Source organism: Bufo gargarizans, chromosome 2, assembly GCF_014858855.1.
Source record: "Bufo gargarizans isolate SCDJY-AF-19 chromosome 2, ASM1485885v1, whole genome shotgun sequence".
NCBI classification, from domain to species: Eukaryota; Metazoa; Chordata; class Amphibia; order Anura; family Bufonidae; genus Bufo; species Bufo gargarizans.
The window spans coordinates 30,562,676-30,586,449 of record NC_058081.1 but is presented as its reverse complement, the minus strand read 5'-3'; the positions used below and the strand labels follow the sequence as shown (position 1 = coordinate 30,586,449).

Sequence of the window (23,774 nt, the reverse complement as noted above, 5' to 3'; positions counted from 1 at the left end):
TGTGCTTTAGGGTGCACACCCTAATGCATTAGGCTGCGCACGCCTATGTTGTACCCCCTTTCCCTTTGAGAATCCCAGAAATTCCTGGTCATTTAAAAAATATCTACCGGGCAATTTTTTTAGGTCCCAAAAAGAGGACATGTTTGGGCAAAAAGATATATCATATCTTATGTTTACAAAGCGACATTAAGCATGCGATCTATGCTCGGGTTTAGTCACATGTTATTATGGAACCAGTCAGGGTTTATACACCACATAGGAGAGTGTCCTTATGCTAGAACTGCATCTTGCTTATGCCTCTTTTTGCTAAATATATGTAGCATGCTGGACATGGTGACATGCCTGTATTTTGTTTATGGCAATAAAGTGAAGATTTTCAGCATCAAAAAGTGAGTGCTGATACACTTCAACTTGGATGTATGGGCCTGCAAACCAGGATACAAGGACTACCTTCTTCCAGAGTGAAGAAAGAAGTGGTCAGAGTAATTTTACTCGACTGTATACTATCTATAGAGGAATCAGGCGACTATAGTACCAATAGGGGATGCCAAGGTTGTATGTCCTCCTTGTATCTAAGGGGTCCCCTCTACAACATAATAGGGAGCATGGCAGTTGAGGCCCCCAGTACAGATCTTGTCTCGGGGCCCATAGCCCTCATTACTATGCACTGTTCTATCTTTGTTTGGATGTTCCTGATTTCATTAATCCTTACAGGTCAGCATCTGCTGTGTGTTCTTTCCCATATCTGCTGCTTTTACTGGAAATTACAGAGTTTCCAAATCTCTTTAGATCCTCCCTGTTACTGATTACAGAGACTGTTTGCTCTGTCCATTGCCTAGATACTATAAAGCCCCAGCACCCAGCAGAAAGAGCATTCCATGCTGGATACACCATGGGGTGTAGAGTTCTTTGTTTCACCCTGCTCGCCTTACTGGCTGGTTGCCTTGGACAACCGTGAGTACAGTTATTTTCTGTTCCCTTTACTCTTAAGTACAAAAGAAAGAAGCCACATCTGAATTATGTGTATGGGCAAGCTATTTTGTTGGGTGGCATCTGAATAGTCAGTAGACTGTAAGCATTATTTGGGAATTGGAATGACACTTTGCTGCAAAAAGTATAAGCTGTATAAATTGTATTAATTGTATTGTATGGTCATATGAGCCATAAGTCATTATTTTCGTTTTCTACTATTGTAATTTGTGGAGCTACTTTTGGAGTTATTTTACCGTTGTTATATAGGCTGTATTTGGCAGTATTGTTTTGGCAGTATGATTTCATTGTGGAAGCTGAAATTACAATAGCTATAGTCAAAATATGGCGAGTAAAGGGGCATCTGATTTTCTGTAAATCTGACCCACTTTGTTGGTCGTCATTATGTCAATTATCATATCTGTAATGAGATGTCACCATAACCTGTTCATTATATGAGACAGTGGACTCTAAGTTCTGTGGTTATTTTCACTTAATGGGGTTGTCCCACCAAAAAAAATATTCTACATTTTTCAGACAAGCACCTGGACCTGAATACTTTTGTAATTGCATATCTGAGGTATTCAATAAAAATATATCTGTATAGCGCCACCTTCCGTTTGTTCCTTTGCTCCTCTCTCTGTGGATATTAGAAGCTGTGATAGTTATAGAACACCCCCTTGAGCTACCAACTTGAAAAACATCTAGTAGAGCAGACGGAACAATGAATGAGGAGATCTCTGGATCCATGTGAGGTACAGAGCTGGTTCTAGCTCTGTTTTATGACTCATGGTATAACCCCTTTTATGAAGTTGAACAGTGCTTTCAACTCAATGCAGAAATACCTTTGCAGTACAAACCTCCTGATGAGTTCAGGGTGAGGGACATTTCTGGATTTAAGACCACAGTTGGGATTGTCCCTCCAAACGATACCTCCCAACTTTTTGGATGATCAAAGAGGGACATTTATGGTTAAAATTAATTTTTCCTGCATATCTATAGACTTCAATAGTTTTCTCTTGCGAAATAGTGCAAAAATAATCTGAATATAGAAATTTCAAAAATCCCAACTGCATTAAATAATACAAAAGACAGGCTCTAATATACAAAGATGCACCAGAGAAACACTTTCTAGGTCAATATTGTGATTGTAATAATGAAAATCTATACTCCAGATGAAAAAGAGGGACATTTAGGGAGCAAAGAGGGACAGAGGGATTTGGATCAAAAAGAGGGACTGTCTCTCCAAAAGAGAGACATTTGGGAGGTCTGCAAGTCAATATTTAGAATTTAGAAACACTGATCAAACATTGTCCATTTCTAAACCAAAAAACAGAACCTGTGTATGTTTTAACTTGGCATTGAGCGTAGAACATTTCCACCACGATGTTCTACGCTCAGTTCATGGTGCCTTCTCTTGTATTCTTCAGGAGCTCTGTATCATAATTATTTTGACACTACATAGAAATGTATGCCAACGCTATGTATGGTATGGCTCTAGGAAGTATATGGAACCATGTTGTAGGCACTCTGTGGTAATATTATTTAGGCACTATATTTCAAAACATGCTATAATTAGGAAATGTACAAAATAGTAACTGTGACAAGAGTATGGTGGTATCAACCTCAGTTTAGCTTCTTACCAAGAAAGCAGTTAAAAGGCTGGCACCAGCAAGTTTTATCCAGGGGCCTTGAAAACCTTTATCTGACCTTGTTGTCTGTTCTCAATAGTTTGGCTGATGCCCCTTTTTTATTTCCTATAGATGTACTCTCATTACACCCAATGTGCTACGCATTGAGAGTGAAGAAACCATCATTGTAGATGGGCACAACAAGGCTTTTGATGCTGAAGTTGAGATTCAGGACTTTCCTAGGAAAACTTCCAGTTTAGCAAAGCAGAATATCCCCCTGAATAGTGCCAACAACTTCCTGGGCACTGCTAAAGTCACGGTAAAATCATGGCATAACCCAATGAGCAAAAAAATATATCACACATGTTTCTATCACTTCTTGATTTTGGATGATTTGTCATTTTCTTCTTACTTTTTCTTTTCAGATTCCAGCTAAAGATTTTTCTAAGGATCCAAAAGTCAAGCAATATGTCTACGTAACTGTGAAGTCTCCCATTTGCAATATGGAAAAAGTTGTTCTGCTGGGCTATCAAAGTGGATATGTTTTTATTCAAACTGACAAGACAATCTACACACCGGGGTCTACAGGTATCACCATGGATGATTTGGCCATGTATTTGGCATTCAGTTTCCTGAACTAGTCATAGTAGAGGCTACAATGCAAACTGAGAATGTGATCTTTGGAGCTCTGCTGTAGACATATGAGGAGTTTATGGCAAGCACTACAAAGAGCACACAGTTTTTTCACATGGGTATTTTCAACTTTGTAGAATTGTCTAACTTATTTTCTCTTCATCCCACAGTTCTCTATCGCATCTTCTCTATGAACTCCAAGATGTCTCCTACGAATAAAGCAGTGATCATAGAATTTTTGGTAAGGCAACTTTTATGCATCTTACATATTTTACCAAATAAATTAAAGCAAGGAATTTCACAATGTAGGAAATTTTACCAAAATTAGAACCAATTCTAAAATTAGAACCAAACTTTACTGTGTATGGATACCACAATGTAGAAGTCATATCTTGGTTTTCCCCACTGGAATTAAAGGGAAAGTGGAAGACCACAAAATAATATAAGAATGCAGATTCTAGAAAAAAGTAAAGGGCATCTGTCAACAGTCATAATGCCTGGTAGGATTGACCTGAGCTTATTTAAAACACACTCTTCTTTCCCCAATCTGCTGCCACTTTTAGGAGAAATAAGGGCTTAAGTGCACTGATGGTGGGCAGCTCCTCTGCTCTGCTTTCCCGGACTCCCCTTTCCCTGGATAACTGGCCCTGTCTATCAAGTGGAAGGGAGTGGACAAAAAAATAGAGCAGAGGAGCTAAGGTGGTCCAAGAAGCTAGGGCAGGTCCTCGATGCATTTAATAATTGACATATTTAAAAATAGATTGAGGGAAGAAAGGTAGATTCTTAATCAGCAGGGTCAACCTTACCATGCATTATGGCTGATTTAATATTGTTCATCCTGCTAAAATATGCCTTTTAACAAGTCACATAACCCTTTAATGTGTTAGAAACCTCAACTAGAAAGATATAACAAATCATTCACTACTCCAATAAAGAAGTTTTTTTTTATCTCATAAACTGATGACATATTATCAGAGGTCAGACCCAGTAGATCCTGGGAGTTATGGAGCTAAGAATGTTTTTTTTTTCTCTGCACAGTGGTGCTCTTGGCACCTGGCTGTGCTGGAGTCAGGATCCCACCCGGTTCACGCGAATGGAGCTGTGCTATTGTTCCCCTGTACAGTGGGTGGCCATTGCTCCACTGGAAAGGAAAAAAAACTATTAAGGGGCTGTGCCACTTCATTCTCAAGAGGAATGTGGGTAGCGGAGGTCATACCCTACCAATCATAAATTATTGGTACTATAACTTACTCACTATGAGATATGAATACTCTTTTAGGTCACTCTGTGATACTGCTGGATCATTGTTGAAATAGCTTATGGTCGGATTGAGATCTTTGAGTTGGATGAAAGACTAGCCTGCAAGTTGGAGAGGTGGTGTCTTCAGTTCTTGAAATCTTCTTTCAGAATCCTTTATGTAGATTTTATTCCAGGCCTCATCTTACCTCAAGTCCAACATACCCTACTTCAGTATTTCCCAACCAGTGTGCCTCCAGCTGTTGCAAAACTACAACTCCCAGCATGCCCGCACAGCCAAAGGCTGTCCAGGCATGCTGGGAGTTGTAGTTTTGCAACAGCTGGAGGCATACTGGTTGGGAAACACTGCCCTACTTCACCAAAAGTACAACTTCCACCTGATGTGCAACAATTTTCACCTATGCAAATTAAATATATTTCTCTAAAATGAAAAGAAAGGCAATGGTGAGTGGGCAATCTCCCTCAACAGCTGTCTGCAGATGAGGTACTGTCTTAGGTCTTATCCAGGTTATGCCTCAAGACTTGTTTAAAAGGTCAGCTTTCTTTTAGTTTTTTGGAAAGAGAGCTAATTTGCATATAATTGTCTGGCTTACAAAACTCCTTAAGCCTACTTGCAGTCTCCATAAGGAGAAATAGTAACCAAATAGTTGAACCTAGTTTAGGAGTCAAATATCCACAATTCATATGTTTTTTATGCCTATTGCATGTTTCACCTTCATTTCTTGTCTGTATAGACACCTGAAAATATAATTGTTAAGAGAGATACAGTCAAAACGGATGGAGATTCTGGTATCATCAGCTTATCCCACAAACTACCAGACCTAGTGAGGTAAAGATCACATTTCATACTCTACTCAAACATCTCAAAACTCCCATTTACTGTGCACAAGAGATATGAACATCATGCTAGGATAGTTGTCCTTCAAACAGGAAGCAAGCCAAGTCCTATATAGCTTTAAATGGTATGTACAAAATTGTCTGATCTTAATTCACTACATAATCGATGCACAAATGTGGGATCTTTCCCAGGTGCCATGACAAGCCAAATATAACTGTTATGTCATTGAACTATACATACATACCATGTATTGCCTATTCTTCTCTTGAAGAGCAATGCCCCCTCTTTCTTGATGGTCTTGCCAGTCTGGAGCCATACAGTGCTCTTATAATGTCATGTAAATCTGTCCCTACAGTGTGGGTGTATGGACCATATCAGCAAAATACGAAGACTCTCCTCTGCAAAATTACACCACAAACTTTGAAGTGAAGGAATATGGTAGGAGACCATTATTATGGGACATACTGGTAATGTCACTTTGCTGTTCGTTTTCTAATGTTTTCTAAATTTTCTCAATTTTCTCCCAAATAGTCTTACCCACATTTGAGATTCAGCTGATTCCAGAGAAGACATATTTTTACATTGATGATCCTGAATTTGTAGTGGACATCAAAGCAAAGTAAGTCCACAAGCTTTATGAAATAAACAGTTCTGAAAAAAAAAGAGATATGATTCAAACTATTATAGCACATATCCTGATGAAAATCTGAGAATTAGTGGAAATTCCCACAAAATTTCATAGCCTTTTTTTCTGTAAGGCTACAAAGAGTATGATACTTTCCGGCTGATACAATATATCTTGTAATGTAGATGGCCTTGAGAATTTCAAGAGTGCCTCTGATATATAGAACTGTAGACTGATCAGAGGAAACGTCCTACTATGGCTACTTTAATATCCATGGAAAAACTGCCTATGGTGCCTGGCAGACACTCCATCAATGTCCACCCTATTTACCCCAAAGCTGAACAATATCAGAGGTGCTTGGTGCTGGTCTAAGTCCCATAAAGATGGACTTGCTGCTTCCACCTTAACCAAACATGAGTCTAAATGGTGGAGTTGTGGATGGATAGCCATCTCATGTCTTCAATCCATTGCTGTGACAACTTTTGATCAGTGATACCTGTATATCTATACCAGAGGGGCCAATGTGTTCCAGTGATCAGTTATATCCATAGCAGAAGACTATGCGTTCCATAACTTTACTGTTCATGATATCTGATGTTTCAGTTTTTTGTCTAAAATTTTAGATTCCTCTATGGGCAGCCTGTACAAGGCTTTGGGTTTGTAATGTTTGGGTTGAAGAAAGATGGTGTAAAGACCAGTCTACCAGAGACTCTGAGGCGATTTCAAGTAGGAAAATTATATATTTTTGAATTCTATATATATTTTGATTTGTTACCACTCGTCATTATTGACAATTTTCTTGGTGACCATTTTAATTCATTAGCTTAAAGACGAAGGAGAAGCAACCGCTGAATTGTTGAGAGGCGATCTCGTAAAAAGATTTAACAATGTTGAAGACATGCTGCAATATACCTTATATATGTCAGTTACCCTCATCACTGAATCTGGTGAGTCCTATTATATCCTTGAGTTATTTATGCATGAGTATAGTCTATGTATGAGTTTCTAAGTAAAGAGTATCGAGGAATTGTATCAGGCAATGTCTTTATTATTAGCACATTTTCAGTATTGGTCAGTAGAGCATTAAAAATACTATATTTCATACTTGAGTCACCTATTGTAAAAAAAATAACTATTTATTTAAAGGGCTTTTGCAGGAGTATAAAACTGATGACCTATCCTCTGGATATGGTATCTGATCGGTGGTAGTCTGACACCCGGGACCCCCACTGATGAGTTGTTTGAGAAGGCACCGGCAATTGCAGTGACACCACGGCCTTCTCTCAGCTCACCAAGCACAGCGCCATCCATTGTATAGTGGCTGTGCTTGGTATTACAGATCAGTACCATTCTCTTTAATGGCGCTAAGCTGCACCTAGGCCATATGACCGATGAACATGATACAGATGAGTCCCCACTTAACTGATCACTTGGCTCAACATGTCCTGAGATGTGTGTCACGAAATGACGCTATATCTAAATTGGATAAATTGCAATACAACGTTCAGACAGCAGGTGGCGCATTGTGTTACTAGCTAAATACCTGAACTTAAAGGGAACCTGTCACCAGTTTTATGATGTCCTAACTAAGGGCAACATAAATAAGTGACTGATTCTCTTAGCAAAATGCTGGGTCGCTTTCTTTAACCACTTCAGCCCCGCTAGGTGAAACCCCCTTCATGACCAGGCCACTTTTTACACTTCGGCACTACACTACTTTCACCGTTTATCGCTCGGTCATGCAACTTACCACCCAAATGAATTTTACCTCCTTTTCTTCTCACTAATGGAGCTTTCATTGGGTGGTATTTTATTGCTGCTGACATTTTTACTTTTTTTGTTATTAATCAAAATGTAACGATTTTTTTGCAAAAAAATGACATTTTTCACTTTCAGCTGTGAAATTTTGCAAAAAAAACGACATCCATATATAAATTTTTCGCTAAATTTATAGTTCTACATGTCTTTGATAAAAAAAAATGTTTGGGCAAAAAAAAAATGGTTTGGGTAAAAGTTATAGCATTTACAAACTATGGTACAAAAATGTGAATTTCCGCTTTTTGAAACGGCTCTGATTTTCTGAGCACCTGTCATGTTTCCTGAGGTTCTACAATGCCCAAACAGTAGAAAAACCCCACAAATGACCCCATTTCGGAAAGTAGACACCCTAAGGTATTCGCTGATGGGCATAGTGAGTTCATAGAACTTTTTATTTTTTGTCACAAGTTAGCGGAAAATGATGATGATTTTTTTTTTTTTTTTCTTACAAAGTCTCATATTCCACTAACTTGCGACAAAAAATAAAAAATTCTAGGAACTCACCATGCCCCTCACAGAATACCTTGGGGTGTCTTCTTTCCAAAATGGGGTCACTTGTGGGGTAGTTATACTGCCCTGGCAATTTAGGGGCCCAAATGTGTGAGAAGAACTTTGCAATCAAAATGTGTAAGAAATGACCGGTGAAATCCGAAAGGTGCACTTTGGAATATGCGCCCCTTTGCCCACCTTGGCAGCAAAAAAGTGTCACACATGTGGTATCGCCGTACTCAGGAGAAGTTGGGGAATGTGTTTTGGGGTGTCATTTTACATATACCCATGCTGGGTGAGAGAAATATCTTGGCAAAAGACAACTTTTCCAATTTTTTTATACAAAGTTGGCATTTGACCAAGATATTTTTCTCACCCAGCATGGGTATATGTAAAATGACACCCCAAAACACATTCCCCAACTTCTCCTGAGTACGGCGATACCACATGTGTGACACTTTTTTGCTGCCAAGGTGGGCAAAGGGGCGCATATTCCAAAGTGCACCTTTCGGATTTCACCGGTCATTTCTTACACATTTTGATTGCAAAGTTCTTCTCACACATTTGGGCCCCTAAATTGCCAGGGCAGTATAACTACGCCACAAGTGACCCCATTTTGGAAAGAAGACACCCTAAGGTATTCCGTGAGGGGCACTGCGAGTTCCTAGAATTTTTTATTTTTTGTCACAAGTTAGCGGAAAATGATGATTTTTTTTTTTTTCTCTTTTTTCCTTACAAAGTCTCATATTCCACTAACTTGCGACAAAAAATAAAAAATTCTAGGAACTCGCCATGCCCCTCACGGAATACCATGGGGTGTCTTCTTTCCAAAATGGGGTCACTTGTGGCGTAGTTATACTGCCCTGGCAATTTAGGGGCCCAAATGTGTGAGAAGTACTTTGCAATCAAAATCTGTAAAAAATGACCGGTGAAATCCGAAAGGTGCACTTTGGAATATGTGCCCCTTTGCCCACCTTGGCATCAAAAAAGTGTCACACATCTGGTATCGCCGTACTCAGGAGAAGTTGGGGAATGTGTTTTGGGCTGTCATTTTACATATACCCATGCTGGGTGAGAGAAATATCTTGGCAAAAGACAACTTTTCCAATTTTTTTATACAAAGTTGGCATTTGACCAAGATATTTTTCTCACCCAGCATGGGTATATGTAAAATGACACCCCAAAACACATTCCCCAACTTCTCCTGAGTACGGCGATACCAGATGTGTCACACTTTTTTGCTGCCAAGGTGGGCAAAGGGGCACATATTCCAAAGTGCACCTTTCGGATTTTGCAGGGCATTTTTTACACATTTTGATTGCAAAGTTCTTCTCACACATTTGGGCCCCTAAATTGCCAGGGCAGTATAACTACGCCACAAGTGACCCCATTTTGGAAAGAAGACACCCCAAGGTATTCCGTGAGGGGCATGGCGAGTTCCTAGAATTTTTTATTTTTTGTCGCAAGTTAGTGGAATATGAGACTTTGTAAGGAAAAAAGAAAAAAAAAAGAAAAATCATCATTTTCCGCTAAATTGTGACAAAAAATAAAAAATTCTAGGAACTTGCCGTGCCCCCCACGGAATACCTTGGGGTGTCTTCTTTCCAAAATGGGGTCACTTGTGGCGTAGTTATACTGCCCTGGCAATTTAGGGGCCCAAATGTGTAAGAAGTACCTTGCAATCAAAATGTGTAAAAAATGACCGGTGAAATCCGAAAGGTGCACTTTGGAATAGGTGCCCCTTTGCCCACCTTGGCATGCAAAAAAGTGTCACACATCTGGTATCGCCGTACTCAGGAGAAGTTGGGGAATGTGTTTTGGGGGGTCATTTTACATATACCCATGCTGGGTGAGAGAAATATCTTGGCAAAAGACAACTTTTCCAATTTTTTTATACAAAGTTGGCATTTGACCAAGATATTTTTCTCACCCAGCATGGGTATATGTAAAATGACACCCCAAAACACATTGCCCCAACTTCTCCTGAGTACGGCGATACCAGATGTGTCACACTTTTTTGCTGCCAAGGTGGGCAAAGGGGCACATATTCCAAAGTGCACCTTTCGGATTTTGCAGGGCATTTTTTACACATTTTGATTGCAAAGTTCTTCTCACACATTTGGGCCCCTAAATTGCCAGGGCAGTATAACTACGCCACAAGTGACCCCATTTTGGAAAGAAGACACCCCAAGGTATTCCGTGAGGGGCATGGCGAGTTCCTAGAATTTTTTATTTTTTGTCGCAAGTTAGTGGAATATGAGACTTTGTAAGGAAAAAAGAAAAAAAAAAGAAAAATCATCATTTTCCGCTAAATTGTGACAAAAAATAAAAAATTCTAGGAACTCGCCGTGCCCCCCACGGAATACCTTGGGGTGTCTTCTTTCCAAAATGGGGTCACTTGTGGCGTAGTTATACTGCCCTGGCAATTTAGGGGCCCAAATGTGTAAGAAGTACCTTGAAATCAAAATGTGTAAAAAATGGCCTGCGAAATCTGAAAGGTGCCCCTTTGCCCACCTTGGCTGCAAAAAAGTGTCACACATCTGGTATCGCCGTACTCAGGAGAAGTTGGGGAATGTGTTTTGGGGGGTCATTTTACATATACCCATGCTGGGTGAGAGAAATATCTTGGCAAAAGACAACTTTTCCCATTTTTTTTATACAAAGTTGGCATTTGACCAAGATATTTCTCTCACCCAGCATGGGTATATGTAAAATGACACCCCAAAACACATTCCCCAACTTCTCCTGAGTACGGCGATACCAGATGTGTGACACTTTTTTGCAGCCTAGATGCGCAAAGGGGCCAAAATTCCTTTTAGGAGGGCATTTTTAGACATTTGGATCCCAGACTTCTTCTCACACTTTCGGGCCCCTAAAAAGCCAGGGCAGTATAAATACCCCACATGTGACCCCACTTTGGAAAGAAGACACCCCGAGGTATTCAATGAGGGGCCTGGCGAGTTCCTAGAATTTTTTTTTTTTTGCATAAGTTAGCGGATATTGATTTTTTTTGTTTTTTTTCTCACAAAGTCTCACTTTCCGCTAACTTAGGACAAAAATTTCAATCTTTCATGGACTCAATATGCCCCTCACGGAATACCTTGGGGTGTCTTCTTTCCGAAATGGGGTCACATGTGGGGTATTTATACTGCCCTGGCTTTTTAGGGGCCCTAAAGCGTGAGAAGTCTGGAATATAAATGTCTAAAAATGTTTACGCATTTGGATTCCGTGAGGGGTATGGTGCGTCCATGTGAGATTTTATTTTTTGACACAAGTTAGTGGAATATGAGACTTTGTAAGAAAAAACGAAAACAAAAACAAACAAAAAATTTCCGCTAACTTGTGCCAAAAAAAATGGCTGAATGGAGCCTTACCAGGGGGGAGTGATCAATGACAGGGGGGTGATCACCCATATAGACTCCCTGATCACCCCCCTGTCATTGATCACCCCCCCCTGTAAGGCTCCATTCAGACATCCGCATGATTTTTTACGGATCCATGGATACATGGATCGGATCCACAAAACGCATGCGGACGTCTGAATGGAGCCTTACAGGGGGGTTATCAATGACAGGGGGTGATCAGGGTAATCACCCCCCTGTCACTGATCACCCCCCCTGTAAGGCTCCATTCAGACGTCCGCATGATTTTTACGGATCCATGGATACATGGATCGGATCCACAGAACGCATGCGGACGTCTGAATGGAGCCTTACAGGGGGGTTATCAATGACAGGGGGTGATCAGGGTAATCAGGGTGATCACCCCCCTGTAAGGCTCCATTCAGACATCCGCATGATTTTTTACGGATCCATGGATATACGGTTCGGATCCACAGAACGCATGCAGACGTCTGAATGGAGCCTTACAGGGGGGTTATCAATGACAGGGGGTGATCAGGGTAATCAGGGTGATCACCCCCCTGTCACTGATCACCCCCCCTGTAAGGCTCCATTCAGACATCCGCATGATTTTTTACGGATCCATGGATACATGGATCGGATCCACAAAACGCATGCGGACGTCTGAATGGAGCCTTACAGGGGGGTTATCAATGACAGGGGGTGATCAGGGTAATCAGGGTGATCACCCCCCTGTCACTGATCACCCCCCTGTAAGGCTCCATTCAGACATCCGCATGATTTTTTACGGATCCATGGATACATGGATCGGATCCACAGAACGCATGCAGACGTCTGAATGGAGCCTTACAGGGGGGTTATCAATGACAGGGGGTGATCAGGGTAATCAGGGTGATCACCCCCCTGTCACTGATCACCCCCCCTGTAAGGCTCCATTCAGACATCCGCATGATTTTTTACGGATCCATGGATACATGGATCGGATCCACAAAACGCATGCGGACGTCTGAATGGAGCCTTACAGGGGGGTTATCAATGACAGGGGGTGATCAGGGTAATCACCCCCCTGTCACTGATCACCCCCCCCTGTAAGGCTCCATTCAGACATCCGCATGATTTTTTACGGATCCATGGATACATGGATCGGATCCACAGAACGCATGCAGACGTCTGAATGGAGCCTTACAGGGGGGTTATCAATGACAGGGGGTGATCAGGGTAATCAGGGTGATCACCCCCCTGTCACTGATCACCCCCCCTGTAAGGCTCCATTCAGACGTCCGCATGATTTTTACGGATCCATGGATCCATGGATCGGATCCGTAAAAATCATGCGGACGTCTGAATGGAGCCTGACAGGGGGGTGATCAATGACAGGGGGTGATCAGGGAGTGTATATGGGTGATCACCCCCCTGTAAGGCTCCATTCAGACGTCCGCATGATTTTTACGGATCCATGGATACATGGATCGGATCCGTAAAAATCATGCGGACGTCTGAATGGAGCCTGACAGGGCGGTGATCAATGACAGGGGGTGATCAGGGAGTGTATATGGGTGATCACCCGCCTGTCATTGATCACCCCCCTGTAAGGCTCCATTCAGACGTCCGCATGATTTTTACGGATACATGGATACATGGATCGGATCCGTAAAAATCATGCGGACGTCTGAACGGAGCCTGACAGGGGGGTGATCAATGACAGGGCGGTGATCAATGACAGGGGGGTGATCAGGGAGTTTATATGGGGTGATCAGGGGTTTATAAGGGGTTAATAAGTGACCGGGGGGGGGGGGGGTGTAGTGTAGTGTAGTGTGGTGTTTGGTGGGACTGTACTGACCTACCTGAGTCCTCTGGTGGTCGATCCTAACAAAAGGGACCACCAGAGGACCAGGTAGGAGGTATATTAGACGCTGTTATGAAAACAGCGTCTAATATACCTGTTAGGGGTTAAAAAATTCGGATCTCCAGCCTGCCAGCGAGCGATCGCCGCTGGCAGGCTGGAGATCCACTCGCTTACCTTCCGTTCCTGTGAGCGCGCGCGCCTGTGTGCGCGCGTTCACAGGAAATCTCGCGTCTCGCGAGATGACGCGCCGATGCGTCCAGGAGGAGAAAAGCAACCACCTTCCGGACGCATCGGCGCGTTAGGCGGTCCGGAGGTGGTTAATTGACCCTGTCAATCTGCCAACATCTTGTATTGAAAAGTTCAGCTCATAATGATGAGTCCTGAATATTCATGAGCTCCTGACTCTCCCCGCCCACCTGCTGCTGAATGACAGTTTTTTTCCATATAAATCAGCAGCAGGTGGGCAGGGGAGTGGCTATAGCTGCTAATTAAATAAACGCTGGACTTGCTGACATCACGCTGGACTCAAATCAGCTCATTAGCATGCGGCATTTGGCATCTTTGTGTGTATATTATGAGGTAACCATCTGTCGCAGCGGTAAGTGAATACATCTAAGGTACTTTTTTGGTAGTTAATGATTGTATATAATTAGTTAGATTATAATCAAATATCCACATGACAGGTTCCCTTTAAGGTAAAGACCTGGTAATGGAATTACAATTGTAAAATTTGGCTGGGTTCACATCAGGTCTTTGTCTTACATTTAACATATATACAAATATATTGTATACATTAAACAAATCCCTCCAACGAAAGATTACCATATATTTTGACCTGTGCCATTGTTCACTACAATTCTATATGCTGTATACTATGATTTAGACACACTTGGTGTCAGTATACAGTGCTAGTCTAGTATTATATTTATTATATTCAAAATAACACACACCAACTACAGTATTATGCAGAGATTATTATATACTTTTAACAGTCCCATAGCATGCTACAAATTTACATAATACAATTCAGACACATTGGGTGTCAGTATATACCGCAATTTTGCATGACATTTAAAATACGTATTGATTATTGATTGTCTGCTGAGCTGTGTATCTAATCCTATTATGTGCGATACTGTCTGCAAAGCTGCGTATCTAATCCTATTATGTGTGATACTGCCTGTTGAGTTGTGTATCTAATCATATCATGTGTGATACTGTCTGCTGAGCGGTGTATCTAATCTAATCCTGTGTGATACTGTCTGCTAAGCTGCATAGCTAATCCTACTATGTGTGATACTGTCTGCTGATCTGAGTATCTAATACTACCATGTGTGATACTATCTGCTGAACTGTGTATCTAATCCTATGATGTGTGATACTGTCTGCTCAGCTGTGTATCTAATCCTACCATGTGTGATACTGTCTGCTAAGCTGTGTATCTAATCCTATTCTGTGTGATACTGTCTGCTGAGTTGTGTATCTAATCCTATCATGTGTGATATTCTTTGCAGAGTTGTGTATCTAATCCTATTCTGTGTGATACTGCCTGCTGAGCTGTGTATCTAATCTAATCCTGTGTGATACTGTCTGCTAAACTGCATAGCTAATCCTACTATGTGTGATACTGTCTGCTGGTCTGAGTATCTAATACTACCATGTGTGATACTATCTGCTGAACTGTGTATCTAATCCTATCATGTCTGATACTGTCTGCTCAGCTGTGTATCTAATCCTATCATGGTTGATATTGTTTGCAGAGTTGTGTATCTAATCCTATTCTGTGTGATACTGTCTGCTGAGTTGTGTATCTAATCCTATCATGTGTGATATTGTTTGCTGAGCTGTGTATCTAATCCTATTATGTGTGATACTGTCTATGAAGCTATGATATGTATGTGTATAGAGTGTGATACTGCCTGCTGAGCTGTGTATCTAATCCTATCATGTGTGATACTGTCTATGAAGCTATGATATGTATGTGTATAGAGTGTCATACTGCCTGCTGAGCTGTGTATCTAATCCTATTATGTGTGATACTGCCTGCTGAGCTGTGTATCTAATCCTATTAGGTGCGATACTGTGTATGATGCTATTGTATGTATGTGTATAGAGTGTGATACAGCCTGCTGAGCTGTGTATCTAATCCTATCATGTGTGATACTGTGTATGAAGCTATGATATGTATGTGTATAGAGTGTGATACCGCCTGCTGAGCTGTGTATCTAATCCTATTAGGTGTGATACTGCCTGCTGATCTGTGTATCTAATCCTGTTCTGTGTGATACTGCCTGCTGAGCTGTGTATCTAATCCTATCATGTGTGATACTGTGTATGAAGCTAATGTATGTATGTGTATAGAGTGTCATACTGCCTGCTGAGCTGTGTATCTAATCCTATTATGTGTGATACTGCCTGCTGAGCTGTGTATCTAATCCTATTAGGTGCGATACTGTGTATGATGCTATTGTATGTATGTGTATAGAGTGTGATACCGCCTGCTGAGCTGTGTATCTAATCCTATTAGGTGTGATACTGCCTGCTGATCTGTGTATCTAATCCTGTTCTGTGTGATACTGCCTGCTGAGCTGTGTATCTAATCCTATCATGTGTGATACTGTGTATGAAGCTAATGTATGTATGTGTATAGAGTGTCATACTGCCTGCTGAGCTGTGTATCTAATCCTATCATGTGTGATACTGTGTATGAAGCTATGATATGTATGTGTATAGAGTGTGATACCGCCTGCTGAGCTGTGTATCTAATCCTATCCTGTGTGATACTGCCTGCTGAGCTGTGTATCTAATCCTGTTGTGTGTGATACTGTGTATGAAGCTATGATATGTATGTGTATAGAGTGTGATACAGATATAAGGAGCTCTTCTCTGTGTACATGCTGGACTCTGCAGCCACTGCGGGGGAGGTGCTGATGGATTCCAGTCCCTGTATTTCCCGTCTTGTGGATGTTAGATAAGTGATAGAAGCCGATTCATGTTGCTGTTGGAAAACATTACACAAAACATTCTTATTGTCTTGGGTCCCTGAGGTCGTGCTCACTTTCCACAGAGCACTACATGCCACTGGTTTTGTCCCGCTTACATTTTTTTGGGGCGGTTTGGACCTTCATCCAGTGGCAGACCCAGGTATGTGGACCTTTAGAAAAAGTTCTCCTGATTCAGGGTTTAATTTTAATAAACTTGAATTATGGGTTTAATGCAGAAAATAACAATTGCACCATTTTCATTTGCAACATTTCCCAATCCCAATGAATTACAATGGTGCCGCTGTAGTCCAGGACCACATCATGGATCCACAGGAGGTCTGCCCTTTACTCCTCCATGGCTAACATGAGAAGCTTCAGTGATACAGAATGTTACATGCCAGCGGCGCGGCCTTTCTTTTCTAGCACTATGTTAGCATGTACCATTACAGCGTCTCACAGAGGTCCCATCATCTCAGTGTCCAGGCCTCATATTTCCTGCTCATGTCCAGGCTCCGGGCCCCGTCCCTGTATTATCTGTCTGTTTGCTCTGACTAGTCACCATTGTATCCCGCGGTCCTGTGATTAGTCCCGGATTCAGTTACATCCCGCCGCCGCTCCTCTATTGTTCACACCTAGAAGTGGAAATGGAAGGCTTTACTTCTTCTGAGACATTGGTCTTCATCCAAAAAGCAAACCTCCTAAGTGCACAAAATCTAATTATACCAGAATTGTAACTAATGAAATATACACTGCAAACAAGGTTTCTGCTTTCCACAACTATCACCCCCATTTTCCTGCACTGATGAAAACCCCTGCACCCAGCAAGGAGCTTCTTATCTCCCTCCATCTGACCAACTGCTCAGATCTGTTCCTTAACATAAAACCTTCCTCTCTAGAGGGAATTGCAAGAAGGATAGAGACAGAAAACCTGGGAATGTAAATTGAGCCACTGTATCACACACAATAGGATTAGATACACAGCTCAGCAGGCAGTATCACACATAATAGGATTAGATACACAGCTCAGCAGACAGTATCACACAGGATAGGATTAGATACACAGCTCAGCAGGCAGTATCACACATGGCAGGATTAGATACACAGCTCAGCAGAGAGTATCACATATGATAGGATTAGATACACAGCTCAGCAGACAGTATCACACACAACAGGATTAGATACACAGCTCAGCAGACAGCATCACACATAATAGGATTAGATACACAGCTCAGCAGACAGTATCACACACAACAGGATTAGATACACAGATCAGCAGGCAGTATCACACTCTATACACATACATATCATAGCTTCATAGACAGTATCACACATGATAGGATTAGATACCCAGCTCTGCAAAAAGTATCACACACGACAGGATTAGATACTCAGCTCAGCAGACAGTATTAGACAGAATAGGATTAGATACACAGCTCAGCAGGCAGTATCACACATGATAGGATTTGATACACAGCTTAGCAGACAGTATCACACATGATAGGATTAGATACGCAGCTTTTCAGACAGTATCACAATTGATAGGATTAGATACACAGCTCAGCATACAGTATCACACATAATAGGTTTAGATACACAGCTCAGCAAAAAGTATCGCACCTGATAGGATTAGATGCACAGCTCAGCAGGCAGTATCACACATGCTATGATTAGATACACAACTCAGCAGGCAGTATCACACACAATAGGCTTAGATACATGACTCTGCAGACAGTATCACACATGATAGGATTAGATACACATCTCAGAAGACATTATCACACATGATATTATTAGATACACAGCTCAGCAGGCAGTATCACACACACAATAAGCTTAGATACACTTCTGCAGACAGTATCACACATGATAGGTTTAGATGCACAGGAGAGCAGGCGGTATCACACAAGGTAGAATTAAAGAGGTACACGGCTCCGCAGATAGTATCACACATGATATGATTAGATACACAACTCTGCAGACAGTATCACATATGATAGGATTAGATACACAGCTCAGCAGGCAGTATCACACATAGTATGATTAGATACACAGCTGAGCAGGCAGTATCACACACACAATAGGATTAGATACACAGCTAAGCAGGCAGTATCACACATGATATTTGGATTCTGGATGTTCCTTTATTCTCATGTGTTTGACTTTCGCACATTTAATACTCTCAATAGATCTCACCAAATCTAGCTAGGTCTGACGCTAAATATCTCATATTTGAGGTTATCGTTTACAAAAAAGGGGGGAGAGAACCTAACCTGGGTAAAGGTATTTGTATACACATATATCAATGCCAAGAGTGGCCTAGTTCTATCTTGACCCAGGTGTAAAGTGTGTATTAAAACTTTTAATTCAACATAATGATAAAACGGCTGTGAGCCATAACAAACAATAAAAACATGCTACCAGGGTGAGGGAGATGTGCACTAAAAAGTAAGGGAAATCAAGACATGCCCGGCTGCCGGCGCAGGATATGCGCATCGGACATGTCTTGATTTCCCTTACTTTTTAGTGCACATCTCCCTCACCCTGGTAGCAACTAAATCGCCAACTCTTTGGGATGGAAACAAAGTGTTTTTATTGTTATGGCTCACAGCCGTTTTATCATTATGTCAAATTAAAAGTGAAGTTTTAATACACACTTTACACCTGGGTCAAGATAGGTCTAGGCCACTCTTGGCATTGATATATGTGTGCATTTGAGGCTAGCTTCTCTGCAGCTTAAGCAATAGGCTAAATGTGGACAACTCACCGCCCAGTGGTTGTGATGTGTATTGCAGCTTTTTAGAATTTAGCTACAGTCTTGCGATACGATGTTGTTTTGCTGTCAGGACAAATTTGACACCACTTCCAGTTTGGAGATCAGGTAAGGACACATCTGTATTACATGGCCTGGGTAAAGCTGATCAGAAGGGGTCCAGGTTGTCGGACCCCCATCAATCAGATATTGATGTCCTTTCTAGGGGATAGGTCATCAGTGTAAAACTCCAGCAAAATCTCTTTGAGATGTTACAGTATTCATTGTGACAGGACAATGGCCCAGATCTACAAATCCTAAAGATTGCTTAAACTAAGAGATTGTCTAGACCTGCCCCGGATTTATCACAGAGGCTCAGGCTAGATGATAAATGTCGTGCATGGATAGAGACTTTTCTCTGACTCTAAGTCAACTATCTGCTGAAGTTATGTAGAGGCTCCACTGCTGATTCTAAGACGAAGCTGTCTTACATTTACACCCTTTTCCATGCCTAAAACAGGCATAGAAAATTACCGGTCCATCCCCTTCCCCACCCATACCACGTCCCCTTTTTTAGACCAGGCATGAGCGGGGAAGAAGTCGCAGATTCTGCTGCAACATGGCGTGCGACAGAATCTGCACCAGATATACGCAACAAAAGTGTATGAAGTAAATCACCCCCTTTGAGTTTATGTGACCCCATGGTTAGCACTGCAGTCTTTTAGCACTGGGTCCTGAACTTGAATCCATCCAAGGGCATAATCTGTATGTTCTGCCATTGTTTACGAGGTGAAACATAGAAACATAGAATGTGTCGGCAGATAAGAACCATTTGGCCCATCTAGTCTGCCCAATATACTGAATACTATGGATAGCCCCTGGCCCTATCTTATATGAAGGATGGCCTTATGCCTATCCCATGCATGTTTAAACTCCTCCACTGTATTTGCAGCTACCACTTCTGCAGGAAGGCTATTCCATGCATCCACTACTCTCTCAGTAAAGTAATACTTCCTGATATTACTTTTAAACCTTTGCCCCTCTAATTTAAAACTATGTCCTCTTGTAGCAGTTTTTCTTCTTTTAAATATTCTTTCCTCTTTTACCTTGTTGATTCCCTTTATGTATTTAGACGTTTCTATCATATCCCCTCTGTCTTGTCTTTCTTCCAAGCTATACATGTTAAGGTCCTTTAATCTTTCCTGGTAAGTTTTATCCTGCAATCCATGTACTAGTTTAGTAGCTCTTCTCTGAACTCTCTCCAAAGTATCGATATCCTTCTGGAGATATGGTCTCCAGTACTGAGCACAATACTCCAAGTGAGGTCTCACTAGTGCTCTGTAGAGCGGCATGAGCACCTCCCTCTTTCTACTGGTAATTCCTCTTGCTATACACCCCAGCATTCTGCTAGCATTTCCTGCTGCTCTATGACACTGTCTGCCTACCTTTAAGTCTTCTGAAATAATAACCCCTAAATCCCTTTCCTCAGATACTGAGGTTAGGACTGTATCACTGATTTTATATTCTGCTCTTGGGTTTTTACGCCCCAGGTGCATTATCTTGCACTTATCAACATTACATTTTAGTTGCCAGATTTTTGACCATTCCTCTAGTTTTCCTAAGTCCTTTTCCATTTGGTGTATCCCTCCAGGAACATCAACCCTGTTACAAATCTTTGTGTCATCAGCAAAAAGACACACCTTACCATCGAGGCCTTCTGCAATTTCGCTGATAAAGATATTAAACAATATGGGTCCCAGAACAGATCCCTGAGGTACCCCACACTCTACAACTACGAATAGTTGCATAATTGGCTTCATATGAAATTGACTTAAAGCGAGATAGAGGAATAGGATTGTGAGCCTTACTGGCATTTTCACATTTCCAACATGAAAGCTGTTAGGCTCACAATCCCTGCCCACCACAGTCCTGCTGTACCCCATGGCCACAGAAGCCGTGCAACTCACCATGCCATCTGACGGCCGGGCCTCAGGTGTTCCCTGCAAGCTTCCCTCTTAATGCTGCTGCCCAGTGCTCCAGTCTGTCTCCTTAGGGCATGCATGCACTCACCTCCCATCTCTTAAAAAGTCAGTACATGTGCTTTCTGATCCTTCCCCAGCCAATAGCTAGATGTCCCTGGGAATTTAGGTTGAGGGAGCCTGAGGTTCAAGGTTCTTTTGTGACCAGCAAAGGTGTATTTAAGTCTAGTGCTTTAGCAATTTGTCAGAGATTTGCCTATGTTACTTCTTGTCTCTGTATCTAATGTGTCTCCAGTCCTGACCTGACCTGCATATGTGAACCTGCACTTTCAGTTTTGTTTGTATTTTGAGTTAACCCAGTTCGTCAGCACTTATCTGTATTCTTGTAAACCCCCAGCCTGTGTCTGACTACGCTTGCGATTTTGGTGCATTTCTTGTTATCCTGAGCAGCTGCTGCTTACCAGGGTCCCTGGCCCTAGTAGGTCAGCTGCCAATGACACTGGGGCTATTCCAAGAGGTGGCAGTCTGTTTGTTCCCCTGCAGCGAAGTCCAGAGCACAAAGCCAAACCAGTTAGTTGGCACAGTGCATGTACACTGTGACACAGTAAGAGGTTTGGTCTGGGAAAACAGGTATTTTCCTCCCAACATGTGCTGCTGGGCTGATTTACAGCAAGGTGAGGTCAAATACCAGACCGGATTTTAAATGCCGGTCTGGGTTTTGGCAGCACCTGGCTTTCCTTAAATAGGCAGCTGGGCTCAGAAGCCAGGTCTCTGTGTTGGGATCTGGGAGCCTGATGTCTGTATGAAGGCTTACTACCTGTTTGGCATGAAACAGGTTGGTGCTGCTGTCAGCAAGGACTCTTTGAGGCAGAATTGCTGCATGGTGTGAATTACCACTAACACCGCAAGGTGACTTTTTGTTTAAATATGACTGTTTGTTTGTTTTGTCACTTGCCTAAAGTGTGAATAAAACACTGAACTGTTTGATCCCAAAAAATTGTTGTTGCCTCTATACTGCGTCCGCTAATCCTGTCTACCAGAGCGAGTCCCCACAACACCCACTGAACTGTAACAAAAGTGGTGAGAAAGATTTACTTTCATATAAAAAGCACTGTTGTTGGCTTCAGGTTAGACTTTACCTAAAATTACCTAAAATTCACACACAGAAGACAGTATTGTGTCATACATTATCTACTGTACATAGATATGCAGTCCTACTTTTGCTTCTATACTCACTATATGGATTCTTTCTTCCTTTTAGGGAGTGAAATTGTGGAAAGTGAACTGGAAGATATCTCTATTGTGAAATCACCATTTCAAATTCTTTTTACCAAAACCTCCAAATATTTCAAGCCTGGAATGCCATTTGACCTTATGGTATGTGAAATAGGTCTATGAAAGTCCATAATACAGATGTACTGTATGTGCATGATGATCCACTGGTACATCACATCACCTCTCCTACTATCTTACATATCCCTCATATTTCCCATATCTATATCACCATAGAAGTGTACACCAACCAATGTATCTCCAGTTTTTACAGGTTGACAAGGCCATGATGGGTTTGTGGTTTTTAAGATTTGGAGAGCCAAATGTTTGAGACCTCTGGTCCACCCCATTATTTGTTATTATTAAAGCATGTCTACACTCATGAAAATCATACTTTTGGTAGAGATTATGTAGAATCAATGGGCATCAGGAAGAGTTGAAAATAAAGAATGAGTGACTGACTGGTAATGGAGCAGGAGGACATTTACAATTCTGTTCCATAAATTAGCTCAGAGTGGTTGTCAATCCTCTATCACCATATAGTAGATAAAGCTTAGAGAATTTCAAATGCAATTTTTTAAATATAATATAGCTTGTTAGCCACTTTCTCTAAGGTTGATCAAGGTGAATTTGCAGGCATAATTTTCACATTCTTATGTGCCTTCACTTGAATATGGTATGGACCATGCTTTTTCTTTATTCCAAAGGTGTTTGTGACCAACCCTGATGGTTCTCCAGCCATTCGAATCCCAGTGGTGGCTGAACCAGGAAAGGTGGCGGGTCTAACAGGAGCAGAGGGGACAGCTCGGCTGACAATCAACACTGCTTCAAATATAAATATCCTTCCTATTACTGTGAGTATCTCTGCAAAAATATATATTATCCAAAGTGGATAGCGGCAAAAAAGAGTGAAGCAAGCTCTAGAGGATAATATGGACATGCCACAGATTCCAATGATCATTGTATAGTTCTTGATTTTTCCAGCGGTGATATTGTATGGAAAAAAATATTTTCTGCCAAGATCCCTCACAGATTACAGCTGATTGTTGAAGCTCCCACCAGCCCAACAACCTGTGATCAGCTAATGGTCAAGGGACCTCCTAACAAGGGATTATCCAAATTAAACAACCACTTTAATGCCAAGATTTCCTTTTTTCGGAGTTAGGATGCATTTATATGGTGGGTTCGTTAAAATGGATTCCTCAAAAAATGCGTATGACATCCATGTGATGTCCTTGTCACATCCATTTTTTTTGCAGACCCATTGAAACAATGCCTATTCTTGTCCGCAAAATCTTTTTCGTGGAACTACGGAACAGATA

The 23,774-nt window shown here is 41.6% G+C and overlaps 1 protein-coding gene across 1 annotated transcript in view; it reads left to right on the top strand.

Moving 5' to 3' along the window:
• The first annotated feature begins 802 nt into the window (after positions 1-802).
• C3 (complement C3) overlaps positions 803-23,774 on the top strand; it is a 68,574-nt gene continuing 45,602 nt past the window's right edge. The window contains exons 1-11 of the mRNA XM_044278751.1: positions 803-954; positions 2,733-2,919; positions 3,026-3,188; positions 3,404-3,474; positions 5,225-5,319; positions 5,684-5,766; positions 5,860-5,947; positions 6,577-6,679; positions 6,777-6,900; positions 22,442-22,557; positions 23,160-23,306. Of these exons, the coding sequence (XP_044134686.1) occupies positions 893-954; positions 2,733-2,919; positions 3,026-3,188; positions 3,404-3,474; positions 5,225-5,319; positions 5,684-5,766; positions 5,860-5,947; positions 6,577-6,679; positions 6,777-6,900; positions 22,442-22,557; positions 23,160-23,306 (1,239 nt within the window). The 5' untranslated portion in view covers positions 803-892. The remainder of the gene's footprint in view (positions 955-2,732; positions 2,920-3,025; positions 3,189-3,403; positions 3,475-5,224; positions 5,320-5,683; positions 5,767-5,859; positions 5,948-6,576; positions 6,680-6,776; positions 6,901-22,441; positions 22,558-23,159; positions 23,307-23,774) is intronic.